We start from the raw sequence: 12,801 nt of genomic DNA on the forward strand, positions 1-12,801 counted from the left end.
TTGATTGATATATTTACTTTTGATCTCAAGAAAATAAAGAAATCTCAACAACCACATTTGGAAAGACTTATTCAATATGTATGATTACAGCTGTCATTCAATCTGGTTTTAAAACTCTTCATGAAACTATGATGAATGTAGTATACATTATTTCCTATTAAGTTTTCTGTCATTTCTTATTTGAAAAAAAAAAAAGCAAAAAGCTCAAGCAACAATTTTATACCACAGAATTTAGACAGTCAGAATTAGATGGAAGAAATAATCAGAGCAGTTCTGAAATGTACTTTTAAAAAGATGTACTCCACAGTTTGTTTAAAGGAATATGGCAGTATTTCCTTGTTAGCTCTTTTTTAATAACTCAGTTTTTCTTCTTACATACCAAGCTATTTTCCTTCCAGGCTTCTGGGAATCTGGGCCGCTGCTTTTCCCTAGATACCAGGACTTGCATGTCTTCAAAAGTGGGACGGTTCCCTACTTCTGTCTGGAAGGCCATCTGGTACTCTGGCACAGACTCACCTGCTTAAAATCAAGGTTTTAGGAAATTGGATGGATGTGAAATGTTGAACCGTAACAACAAAACAATTAGCAAATAATTTCTACTTATTGTAGTTCTATAATATATGCCAATAGGAAAAAAGATAGTACTAAAAAGAAAAAATGGTAAATTTAGAGATGTGAATATTTTTATGTTTCCTGACTTTAGAGCACTAATTGTGGAATAGTTCAGAAAAACCTCAGGGAATCAGTTTCGTGAAAAGAAAACCCAAATAGGTACCTCCTAAGACGGAACACCAGTTGTTTCGCTGCTCTGCTGCATTTGTGGTTTTTAATCTATTGGCAAAGAAAACCTCTTACATCACATGGAGGAGCATGAGGGCAAAATTATAAACACCATTCTAAATAAGGACCACAACTCAACTAGGAGCACAAATTAGTTGGAATTTCCTAGCATCAGCTCTCCCTTTTTTAATGTCAACAGAGGTACTAGATAAAAAGGAAATTACTTTTGTGAGATTTGGGTAAATGGCAAGTAGGATTTTGGTGATCAAATGAGAAGAAACTCTAAATGGGCAATATTTAATAAAGAATAAATACTCCTAGTTATGGGATGCAATTGGGAAAGGAACAAGAAGTTTGTTTTGACCTTGTATTCCTCCATCTTGTGCCAAATGCATTTGCATTTTCAAATGCCTACTTTAGACCTGAACGCAGGAGTTAAAATGAAGTGTTTTCAAAATTGTTATAATAAAAATATCTCCTTTATTTTAGGTCAAAATCATATTTTGGGGGAAGGGAAGAGAATAAGAATTTCTATAGTACTTTCTAGGGGCCAGATAAAAAGCTAAGTGTCTTGTAAAAACAAAAAGGTGCTATTATTATCCCCATTTTATAGCTGAAGAAACTGAGGCAAACAAGAGATTAAGCAACTTGCTCAGGGTCATATAGCTAGGAAAAATCTGAGGATGTATTTGAATTAAAGCTTTCCTGACTTGAAGCCCAGGGCCCTATCCAGTGTACCCTCCCGCTGCTTCTGGGGAAAGGAATTTAATTAGATGACTTCACAGGTCCCTTCTAAGATGTGATTCTATGATTTCAGCACTTGTCTGAAGGACCCATATGAATGGGCAGGTTATATAAAGTCGCCATATTCCATTAACTCTGTTCTCTATGCAGTAGCTGCCAGTTAATGTTAGATATTATGGTTATTTTTTATTATATGGCCATCTGACTACAGAAATAAATGCATTTGTCTTTTTATTCCTTTAATAGATGAAGCATCATATTTATATCCCAACTTATTCCTGCTTATCACTAGAAAAAACCTCTCTCTTTCTCTCTGTCCCTCTCTTGCCAAAATTACCAGACATAATAATGGTGCTACTTTTAATGAGATGATGTCTTATTTTTATTCATTCCCAGGCCAATTATTAATTCATATGGGGAAAGAAAGTAGCAACAGTAATATCACACAAGTTCATGCTACCTATTACAGAATAGCTGGAGAACCTTTGGGGCTCATTTTTTTGAAAATCAATGGTTTAAACAAATTATAGGATAAAGTGTTGGTAGAGCAAAGTTCTCTTACTAAACACAGGGTGGCCAGTTGGAGTCTAGATTCTAGTGATGACTCAGTGTATAACCATTCTGTCCTTTCATTTCTTTGTTTATAAAACAAAAGATAATACATACACACCTACATAGGGAAGGCTGTAGGTTAATGATGGGATGAAAAATGCTACTATTACTATTTGATCTTGTGTAAGCAATGAAGTGAAATGTAACATGTCTACATTAAAAAGAAATGGTTATGAATAGCTATATCATATTGATGTTATTGAAGGGTTATAGAATAATAGTGTTCTTTGGAAAATAGTACTTTATATGTAAATAGAAGTAATTATAGTCACACCTTATACCTATATCAATTGACAGAAATTTTTAAAACAATTACTTTACACAAAGCAGTTAATCCAAAATTTACTTTGATACAGTATCTTATCAGTGCTGAATTTCAAAGTGGAAGCCAGAGGGCTTCATATTACCAGTTTAAACCTTTTTCAGCCATGAAGCCCTATATGATGAGTTTTGTTGCATTTGTAAATTCCTTCTGGCATTATTATTTATTTAAAAAAAATCTGCAATATGACATTTTAAAGATCTTTGTTATTCTCTTTAAAGGCTTCTTATGATAAATTGATTTTGGATTAGAATAATTGTTCGGTAAAAGGCATCAAATTCACAAATATCTTTTTTCTCTCTAAAAGCTCAATATTACTAGAAAATTTGCCAAATGAAAGTGATGAATAAGCATACTAAATATTTAATATGCTAAAATAAACATCTGTAAACATATTTCATATAAATATGTAAATATATATTAAAACAAAATATTTCCATTTCAAAAGAAAAGTAAAGGGATTATTAACTTTTTTCTTTATCAACCTGGTTATACTGTTACCTCTCTGTAGTATTTGGCAGCAGAATCTTTCCTCTCTTCTGAGCATTATTTCTTTTCCTGGCATCTGTGATATTACCTTCCTTTGGTTTTTCTCCTACCATCTAATCTGAACTTTCTTTTTTAGATCACTATCTATCTCTGGACTCACATGTGGGTGCCATCAGCTCTGTTCTTGCCTATCTTTATGTTCTCTCTCTGGATGATATCATCTACTTTCATGGGCTGCATTATCATGTCTATGCAGTTAACTCCCAATCTACACAGCCAGCCCTAATTTCCTACTTTAACGCCAGGTCAATATTAACTCCATTCATTCGTTCGTTCGTTCGTTCGTTCGTTCGTTCGTTCGTTCGTTCGTTCATTCATTCATTCATTCATTCATTCATTCATTCATTCAGGGAGGCAGGGCATCCCCCTGTGGGGCTATCACTTTATCCCATCAGAGGATAGGAAATCGGGTCCCCTTCTACCTCCCTCTTCCCCAGAGGTTGTACAACCTGGACCCAAGCCTCCCCCTGTTGAGCCAGGTTATCAGCCCCACAGCAGAATATATGCCGCTTGGAAAACCGCATTCTTCCTCCTTGTACCATCGACAACTTCTGCCTTCAGCAGGGACCTCTAGGGCGGAGGCTCTCCCTGGAGGCAGAGACTAAGACTAGAAGCCTCACTTGCCTCCTTTTCATTTTGGGAAGGATGAAGCTGGGCACCCAGTAAGAATGTGTACAGATGGGTTGTCTGCTCTTATCATTTCTCCCAAGCCTACCTGTCTTCCAACCTTCCTCATAGCTGTACTGAGGGAGCCGCATCTCGCCAGGGGCTGAGGTGTTACAATCTGGAAATTCTCTTTAACTCCTCACTTTGGCACATCTTACGGCCGTAGCTGAGCAGTTCTCACATTGTGTTGGTTCTATGTCTAGACTCTCTCACACCTGTCCCCTTCCCTCTATACTCATGTGTCCAGCACATTAGTTTATCTCAAATCATGTCTTGTTTAATTAGACTCTTAAAAGAGCCTTTTAACTCTCAAGTCTTTCCCCATTCCAGTCCATCCACTTATTGCCAAAGCGATTTTCCTAAAGCCTATCCATGTTCTTCTTAAACCTTGGGGTCCAGAACTGAACACACGAAAAGATGAGGTCTGACAAGGGCAGAGTATGGTGGAAGGAATGATTACCTCTCTATTCCTCGAAGCTATGGCCCTCTTAAAGCAATTCAAGATCTCATTAGCTTTTGGAGGCCAACACTATACTCCTGACTCACTTGAGTTAGCACAACTTTTTCAGAACTATCGCTATTTAACCAAATTCCCCTCTCTCCATCTTATTTAATCCTTGTATTTTATTCCTAATAGATTCTGCTTAATATTCTACTCGAATGGTTCTGGAATTATGGTCTAGAGATCCCTGGGGGTTCAAAAGGTCAAAATTATTTTTACAATAATACTAAGGTGTTTTAATTTCTAATATAGAAAATATTGACAGCATAGTTCAGATAAACAAAAGTTCTTTGGGGAGGGGAATCCTCAATAAATTTTAAGAGTATGATGGCATTCTAAGAACAAAAAGGTTCAGTAGCTGGTCAAGATCCTCTTGTTTTTTCTTTCAGCTATGTGTACTGTTCTCAAAGTTATATCTCTAAAACAAGTTAATATGTTCTCAAAAATGATGATGTGTGCATGTTAAAAAAAAGGTTTTGAGGTGCCTGCCCTGGGTGGTTGTAACAGCCTCTAATTGGTTCTTGGTACTCATTCTCTCCTTCTCTTCTCTGCCCCACAGCTACAAAAGTAATTGTCCCAAGAAAATACCTGACTGAGGATTCTCCTGGTCAGTCTCCAGCCATCCCTACAGCCTGCCTCTACCATGAAAAACAATTTCTCAGCCCAGAATTTAAGACCTCATACAAGGTGGCTACAAATTGACTTTTCAGATGTGTTTTGTGCAGCTCCCCATCAGCATTTTACTTCTCTCGGCCAAAATGGCCTCCTTGTTGCTTCCTAACTCAGTCTTCCATGTGTTATTTCCATGCCAGCTCATCATTTGTCCTCCAGGTCTAGACGATGGCCCCCTCCATTCCCCACCTGGGCCTCTTGGAATGCTCTGCTTTCTTTAAGGCTCAGATCAGGTGCTTCCTTTGATGCAGAAACCTTTTCATGCTTATAAACAAGATGGTTTATATTCTCGGATAGCTACGAGATGTGAATCTTTTTTACAGTCAAGAAAGGCAATGATGGGATTTGGGGAGAGTAATTGTTCTGTCCATGGAGCCTACAGGATAATAGCTAGCATGTATACAGCCCTTTAAAGTCTGCAAATTGCTTTACAAATCTCATCTAGTTGACTCTCTGGATCTATGTGCTCCTATTATCCCCAGCATGCTGACTTGCCTAGGGTCACATAGCTAGGAAGTGTGAGGACAGATTTGAATTCAGGTCTGCATTCTCTCTTAGTGCCTTGGCGGCTCCCTGTCCCCCCTCCTTTAGTCAGAGATGTCCAGCCAAGAGCGGAGGAGTTCCATTCTAGACTTAAACACCCCGAGCCAGCCAGCCTTCCTTCCCAGAACGAATTAGTAGCAAGAAACACTCATCCTTCCCAGCTGCCCCGGGGACGCCAGCTCATTCCCAGGATCAGTGATTGCCCTTCCTCCCCGAAGCCACGAGCCCAGACAGCGATTCTGTGTATGTGTAAACACAATTCTCTGTGTGTGTGTGCAGACACACAGACACGCACACACATGCACACATATACACGCGCGCACACACATGTGCACACACACGTACACACACACACACACACACACACACACACACACGCACACACACGGACGCTGCTGCCTCCACAGAATTTAAGCTTGCTGAGGACAAGAGCAGCTTCATTTCAGTGTGGCCTCACAGGAGTCTGGCGATAGATACTTGATTTAGTTGTTTCCAGCTAGGAAGGCCTCCTGCGCACAGGGCTGGGAAGGAGGCAGAAGGGGATTCTGGGACTTCCCCAGCCAGATCACGTGTCCGCTATCTCCGCCTTCCAGGCCGCTAGATCTAAGGATCCCACAGATAATTGGGGGAGGGGGGGGATGGCTTTAAAATACAAACATTTTGGAGCCCCTCCTTTAACCCTTAAAACATTCTTTTTTAGAATAGCTAGATTCCAAGGCACAAGAGGGCTGAGGACTCGGCAACTGGGGTCCAAGGGCTTGTGCAGGGTGATCCTGCTAGGAATGAGGGCAGATGTATTTGAGCCCAGGACCTCAAGGAGACACCTCGCTGCCCAAAACACTTCTGACGTTTGAAGAATCTGTGGATAGTAGCTTTAGGCAAGCGGATCTGAGGGAGAGACAACCTGGCAGGATCTCTGAGGAGGACCTCCTTTATCTTCTCTGATACTTCCTGAAAAAGCCATTTTTATGGCATCGTTCTTATGGAACTTACTGTAATTTGTTTTGCCAAACATCATACTTCTGGAAAAAACAATAAATGACATTGTACACAGCGTGCCTATAAATGGCAAATGTTGACTTGAAAATTGAACTCAAGATTGACTCAAGTATAATAATTCTCTAATAAAAGGCACAAAATTTAGAGACTGAGGCTAAAGACTTGTCTTCTGGCAACAGAGTACTGGTACTGTGTAGTTTTTGCTAATGCTAGATAGAACATGTAAACTAAGTACTCTGTGATGCAACTTACTTGTAAGTTCATTCAATTGCAATGACCAATCCTGGTTGCAGAGTGAAAAAACAAGGAGCCATATCTCCCTCCTCTCAGAAGAAGCTAGGAGAAAAATGGGTATGGGAAGCAGCAGATGCTCTCAGACATACATGCTTTGTCAACTGGGTTTTGATAAAAATTTTCTTCATATAATTTATGACCAAACAAGAGATATGTGTTATAAGATGTAAAAGGAATAATTCTGATTATATTAAATTAAAAAGCTTTTGTTAAAAACAAAACCAATGTAACCAAGATCAGAAGGGAAACTACAAACTGGGGGAAAAATTATAACAAACTTCTCTGATAAGGATCTAATTTCTCAAATCTATAAAGAACTAAGTCAAATTTATGAGAATATAAGTCAAAGGATATAAACAAGCAGTTTTCAGATAAGCTATCAATTATCATATGAAAAAATATTCTAAATCCCTCCTGATTAGAGAAATGCAAATTAAAATAGTGCTAAAGTACCACCTCACATCTATCAGAATGGCCAATATGACAGTGAAGGGATAAATATCGGAGAGCATATGGCAAAACTGGGGCACTAATGCATTGTTGGTGGATTTTTAACCATCCTGGAAAGCAATTTGGAAATACGCCCAAAGGGCCATAAAATTGAGCAAACCCATTGATCCTATGATACCACTACTGAGACTCTATCCTAAAGAGATTAAAAACAACAACAACAACAACAAAAACAACCAGAGGGGAAAGGACCTATGTGTACAAAAATATTTATAACAGTTCTTTTTGTGGTAGCAAAGAATAGGAAATTGAGGGGATGTTTATCAGCTGGAGAATGGCTGAACAAACTATGGTATATGTTGGTGATGGAATACTATTGTGTTAAAAAAAATGAGAAGCAGCATGATATCAGAAAAAGCTGTAAAGATCTACATGAACTGATGGAGATTGAAATAAACGGAACCAGGAGAACATTATATACAGTAGCAGCAGTATTGTATGATGATCAATTGTGAAAGACTTAGATCCTCTCAGCAATGTGACAATCTGGGACAAATAAGCTGAAGGACTTATGTTGGGGAATGCTATCCATCTCCAAAAAAAGAACTCTTAGAATAGGGTGGAGAACAAAGCATACTATCTTTTGCATCAGTTTATTTATGGTTTTACTTGGGGGTTTTGGTTTTGTAGGAGTATGCTCTTACAAAAATGACCAATTATAGAAGAAAAAATTTTTTTTCATAACAAGGAGGATTCAACTAAGAAGGGGAATATATTGGGAAATTGTTCCCATATTATAAAATATAAAATAAAAAAATAATTGCTTAATGAACTCAATATAAATGTAAGCTTTATTTCATTGGTTACAGATTTTTTAAAAAACTGTCAAATGCTTCAAAAGTAAAATAATTCCAAAAGCCTTATCTATGGCTCTTCTCTATTGTCTTAGTAAATTCCTTAGCAATAAAATACTTTTAGATTAATACACTTTATATAGAATCTAGCATGGTGGCCATCAAAATTAGGTGCTTAATTGATGTTTTCTGATGAGGCTTTTTGAGACCCAGTTCCACTGTCACCTCCTATAGAAAATGCTCTCCTCTCCACAGAGCTGAAAGTAACCTTTTCCTCATTTCACTCTTAGAACATTTTACCTTTTCTACATATTCTGATCTTTGTATCCTAGACACATATGTATGTATTTCATTTCCCCTATTAGATTTGAACTCCCTTTAGCTTCTATATGCAGGCAGTCAACACTTCTTTGTTTTATGAGAGTAAATCATTAGAAACAACTAGAACCTCTCTTGACCACCTAAAGCTAAATACCTTAAAAGGACAGAAATGTAATTAGACCAGCATTAGCAGATAAATGGGCATTCTCAGTGGAAAACACATTATTCTTAATTTTCTGTTGGGTAAATTCAGAAAATATTGGCATGAATATATACCGGCAGTTAATTTCAAAAGGGTCATAAGGAAAATATTTAAATGTGGTGTGATCAGAGTTCAAGCCATAACTCATAGGGCAGTTATTTATTTTTCATTCAGAAGCAAGGAGTAGAGTCTGGAGCTTTGCTGGAATCTGTAATGTATGTTAATATTATTTCTAAACACTAGATGGCAATAGACTAAAGAATAAAACAAAATTCAAATGATTCTTCTGGCAAACAGATTCAATCAAAAAAGATATACAGTAATGTGAAACTGATTCACTTCCACATATTTATGGGATTTTCAATAGCACTTTCCCCTCTTACCTGGGAAGAGGTCAGTACATCTCATAAATATTTCCCAGTAGATTAGGCCAAGTGCATACATGTCCACTTGTTTTAGAGCTGATTCACAGTCCCTCAGGTTCACGGCTCCTTCTAGCACTTCTGGTGCCATATATCGGATTGTACCAACCTAAGGGGAAAAAGGGTTATTTTCTGAAACTGTTATATATTCTAGTGGATGAAGCACCAATTGGAAGATTAGAATTTTAGACGTGCTATTACTTGCTGCATGAACTCAAATCAGTCATTTTAACTTTTGTGCCTCTTATTTTTCATCTATAAAATGTTCCTCTTTAATGAATGGATTACTTTAGAAATAAGTATCTCAGAAAATACCTGTGTTCCTAAGGAGATAGGTGATCAATAAAAGTTCAAATCAAAAATTAACTTCATCACCTCTATTATTTCTGCTAATGTCCTTCACTTAATAAACCCTGATTTCACTTGATAAGAAGTGGTTAACTTTTCCATCATGTTTGCTGCCTGATTCATTTCTATTACATATTGAAATTAACCAAGAGTATTTTTTCCAAGGGAGTTCATCCCTTTTACATAGCTCCTGGGAATGCTGTATTGGTTCTTAATTTACTTTTAGGAATCACAAAGAGCAGGTCAGAATGACTTCTGGGATCTCTTTTACTTCTAAAACATACGAACCTCTGTCTTAAATCCATCTCCCCAGGGTCAAGGATTATCACAATAGATTTATAAGAATTTTTTAAAACTCACCTTCCAACTCCTAACAAAGGGGGCTGGAAAGACTAGCTGTGACAAATAACAGAAGGTGTTGGCAGTGGTCAGGCTCCCTTCTGTTTTGTATCAGTGACAATCAACTTGGAGCATATATCTTTGGAAAGGATCATCATGATCAATTAGAAAATACGAATCATCATGTATCCTGAACAACATACTGATGTCTGCCATCTTTCAATATGAAAACAAGCAAGCAAGCATTAGAACGTCAACTCAGGCTTGATTCCAGCCTACTTCAACGATGACTATCTGTGAAAACTTGGCTACTCTCAGAAACGCATGGATCTGGGACAACTGAAAGATTTAGGATGGGGAATGCTATCCACCACCAGACAACTGTTGGAGTCATCTTTCACTTCAGTGTATTTATGGTTTTATTTTGGGGTTTTGGTTATGTATGAGTTTGCTCTTACAACAAAGACCAATATGAAATTGTGTTTTGAATGACAATAAAAAAGGGAAAAAAAACCTGCTCCAAAATATCCTTCTGTTTGCTTGTCAAAATGCATGGGCCTAACAATGATTTCCAAAAGGAATTTAGTTGCCTAAGTCAATAGCTGCAAAAAGTTGAGATGAATTTAAAGTACTAATAACAACGAAGATTTTTAAAAATCCTACTAATAACATCAACGATTAAATAAATACACCAGGAGTAATGGTAGAGATGAAGAGAGAGGCTTTTTCTGTAAGCTACTGGTCTCCTGGATGTCTCATTTTGGCATATTTTAAAAAAGCTCACCTCACTTATTGCTGCATTGTCCTCTTCCCCAGGACGGACAAGCCTATTTCCTGTTAGTCTCATAGATAATCCAAAATCGCTAATGACACAGGTTCCATCATTCTTTACAAGAACATTTCGGCTGTTTAAGTCTCGATGGGAAATTGCAGGTTTATAATGATCTGTTTGGATAATTTCAAATGTTTATTAATATTTGAATAACTCTATTGGAGATGAAAATAGTACTTTGGTTAAGAAGGTGGTAGATAAATACAGAAGCCTGTCATTTCCTATCCTACCAATTTTTATAAATAAAAAAGATAATACTTGTAACAATTTTCTCAACTCTTTAATCCTTGATTTCTAATAGTTATACCTACTTATGTAGGAAGGGTTAATTAAATACAAACTTATTTGGTGAAACTAACAACTAATGTGTTGCCTGTAAATTCCAAAACAAACAAGTATGCTAGTTTTATATCCTGGGAGTGTCAATAGGGAATCAAGAAGTAAAGGAAGAGGAATTATTTTTTATAAACAGAAATGTTATTTTGATAAAATCACAATTTAAAACAGTGCAGTGGCACCTAGAATACAAAAAAGGTCAAGAACCCTTGCTTTACACCAGTGAAATCACAAATTGAATCCAAAGAACTTTAAAGTGAAAAGAAAAATTCTCCTATATGCACCAAGCTATATCTTATAGGAGGGGCTACATCACAGGAAGAAGAGTGGCAGGGAAGAAAGAAATCAAAAAAGGAGACAGAAATAAATTGCAGGGCCTCAGAAATGACAATATAACCAACAAGCCTTTATAAAATGCTTCCTTTCCAGGAGACACTGTGCATATACAGACTATTTACACTCCTAGTTCTTGGGCCCATGCACAGAAGCACATCAGCTAATAATTTCTTTAATTTTAATCTCAAAAGGTGAAGGGACCAACAAAGTGAAATCCTAATCTGGATCCAATTTTTGTTCAGCTGTATACTGGACAAGTTGATTTCTTGGGATCCTTTTGACTTTTAAGGGTTCGATGACTGGGAGGTGGGAGAATTACTGAAAGAGCTGGAATCCCTTATAAAGGAAAAGAGTACCAGCTGCCTGTCTAAAAAGCAACCAACTACATATTAAAACATGATGTTGGTTTTCCAGTGTATAAAGAATTCAGTAGGTTCCCAAGCGTTACACTCACTATTCCTGAAATGCTGAAATTCTAAATGACATTTATTGTTGCTATTAATAATTTAAATGACCCTCTATATTATGCCCAGAAATAGAATAATCAGACCAATTTACTCTGAAAACTACCTAGTGATTTAATTAAGTTACAATCAGAATGAAGGTGTTATGTTAAATATAAATTATTAATTTGACCATTATAGAAACTGAGGCAACTCTTTCTTAAAACTATAAAATAGTTCTGGTTCTGCATTGGTAGACAAGATTTTCTTTACCAGGATTCCCTACACTAATGAAATGATAGGTCCAGATAATCCTGATCACCCAGAAAAATGTCTATTGTATACATAGCACAGTGATATGCACACTCTTAATAAATGTTTGTTGAATTAAATAAAAACAAAAGAAAACTTTAGGACTGAGCACTCCAAAAAACAGAATTCCAAATAAGGAAAATAAATTCCAAAGCAATTTCTCTATTTTTATTGTTCCTAACAGCTGAGTAAATAATATTATTTCTAGACACTAAAATAATATACTCAGCAGCACTCTTACATCACTGTGGGCACATATAATTCTTGTAAAGATACTTGTGTCAAATATACTATACTACCCTATCAAGAGTATACACATAGTATATGCCTCATTTTACAATAGCTGAGTAAAACCCAGATTTTGAAGGGTGGTAATACCAGCTCCATTATGAAAATAACTAACAATCGTAGAGCACTTTAAGATCTTTAAGGGACTTTCTATATATTATCTCAATTGTTCCCTGTAATGACTTTGTGAGGCGGAGATGCTATTACAATCCCCATTGCACAGATGAGGAAGCCGAGGCTCTAAGAAGCTAAAATATCTTGCCCAGAATTGTATGATGAGAAAGTTCCGGAACAAAACTCAAAGCAGGTCTTCTTGATTTCAATCCCAGGTTCTATTCACTCTACCACAAAACTACAAGTTATCATTGCAAAGAGTCAGAAGAGCTCTGGTTGGAGGAGCTTGGAAGGAATAAAAAGAAAGAGGCAAGCAGAATAAATTGACCTCCTAGAGCAGTTTGTTAAAGAAGCACTGGTGAGCTAAGACAAATATATTAACCTGGTGACACTAGTAGTGACAGTGGCCATTACTGCACTAAGGACATATACAATTGTCAAGACACCCATTCAAGGTAAAATGGCTTAATATAAAATATTTCCTACTCTAAAGTAATAACAAAATGACATAAAATGTCTAA

General features: G+C 36.8%; 1 protein-coding gene across 4 annotated transcripts in view; it reads right to left on the reverse strand.

Moving 5' to 3' along the window:
- The window catches only part of BMPR2 (bone morphogenetic protein receptor type 2), a 217,724-nt gene that overhangs the window by 18,049 nt on the left and 186,874 nt on the right, over positions 1-12,801 (reverse strand). For 3 of the 4 annotated variants that reach the window (XR_008914264.1, XM_007501913.3, XM_056808550.1), the window contains 3 exons: positions 10,404-10,564; positions 8,894-9,041; positions 380-519 (listed from right to left, as the gene is read on the reverse strand). Coding sequence is in view for 3 of the 4 variants with exons in the window: in XM_007501913.3 (XP_007501975.1) it covers positions 380-519; positions 8,894-9,041; positions 10,404-10,564 (449 nt within the window). In the remaining variant the exon portion in view is untranslated. The remainder of the gene's footprint in view (positions 1-379; positions 520-8,893; positions 9,042-10,403; positions 10,565-12,801) is intronic. The other variant, XM_007501914.3, reaches the window with a different exon arrangement.

The sequence above is a fragment of the Monodelphis domestica genome, chromosome 8, assembly GCF_027887165.1.
Source record: "Monodelphis domestica isolate mMonDom1 chromosome 8, mMonDom1.pri, whole genome shotgun sequence".
Lineage (NCBI taxonomy): Eukaryota > Metazoa > Chordata > Mammalia > Didelphimorphia > Didelphidae > Monodelphis > Monodelphis domestica.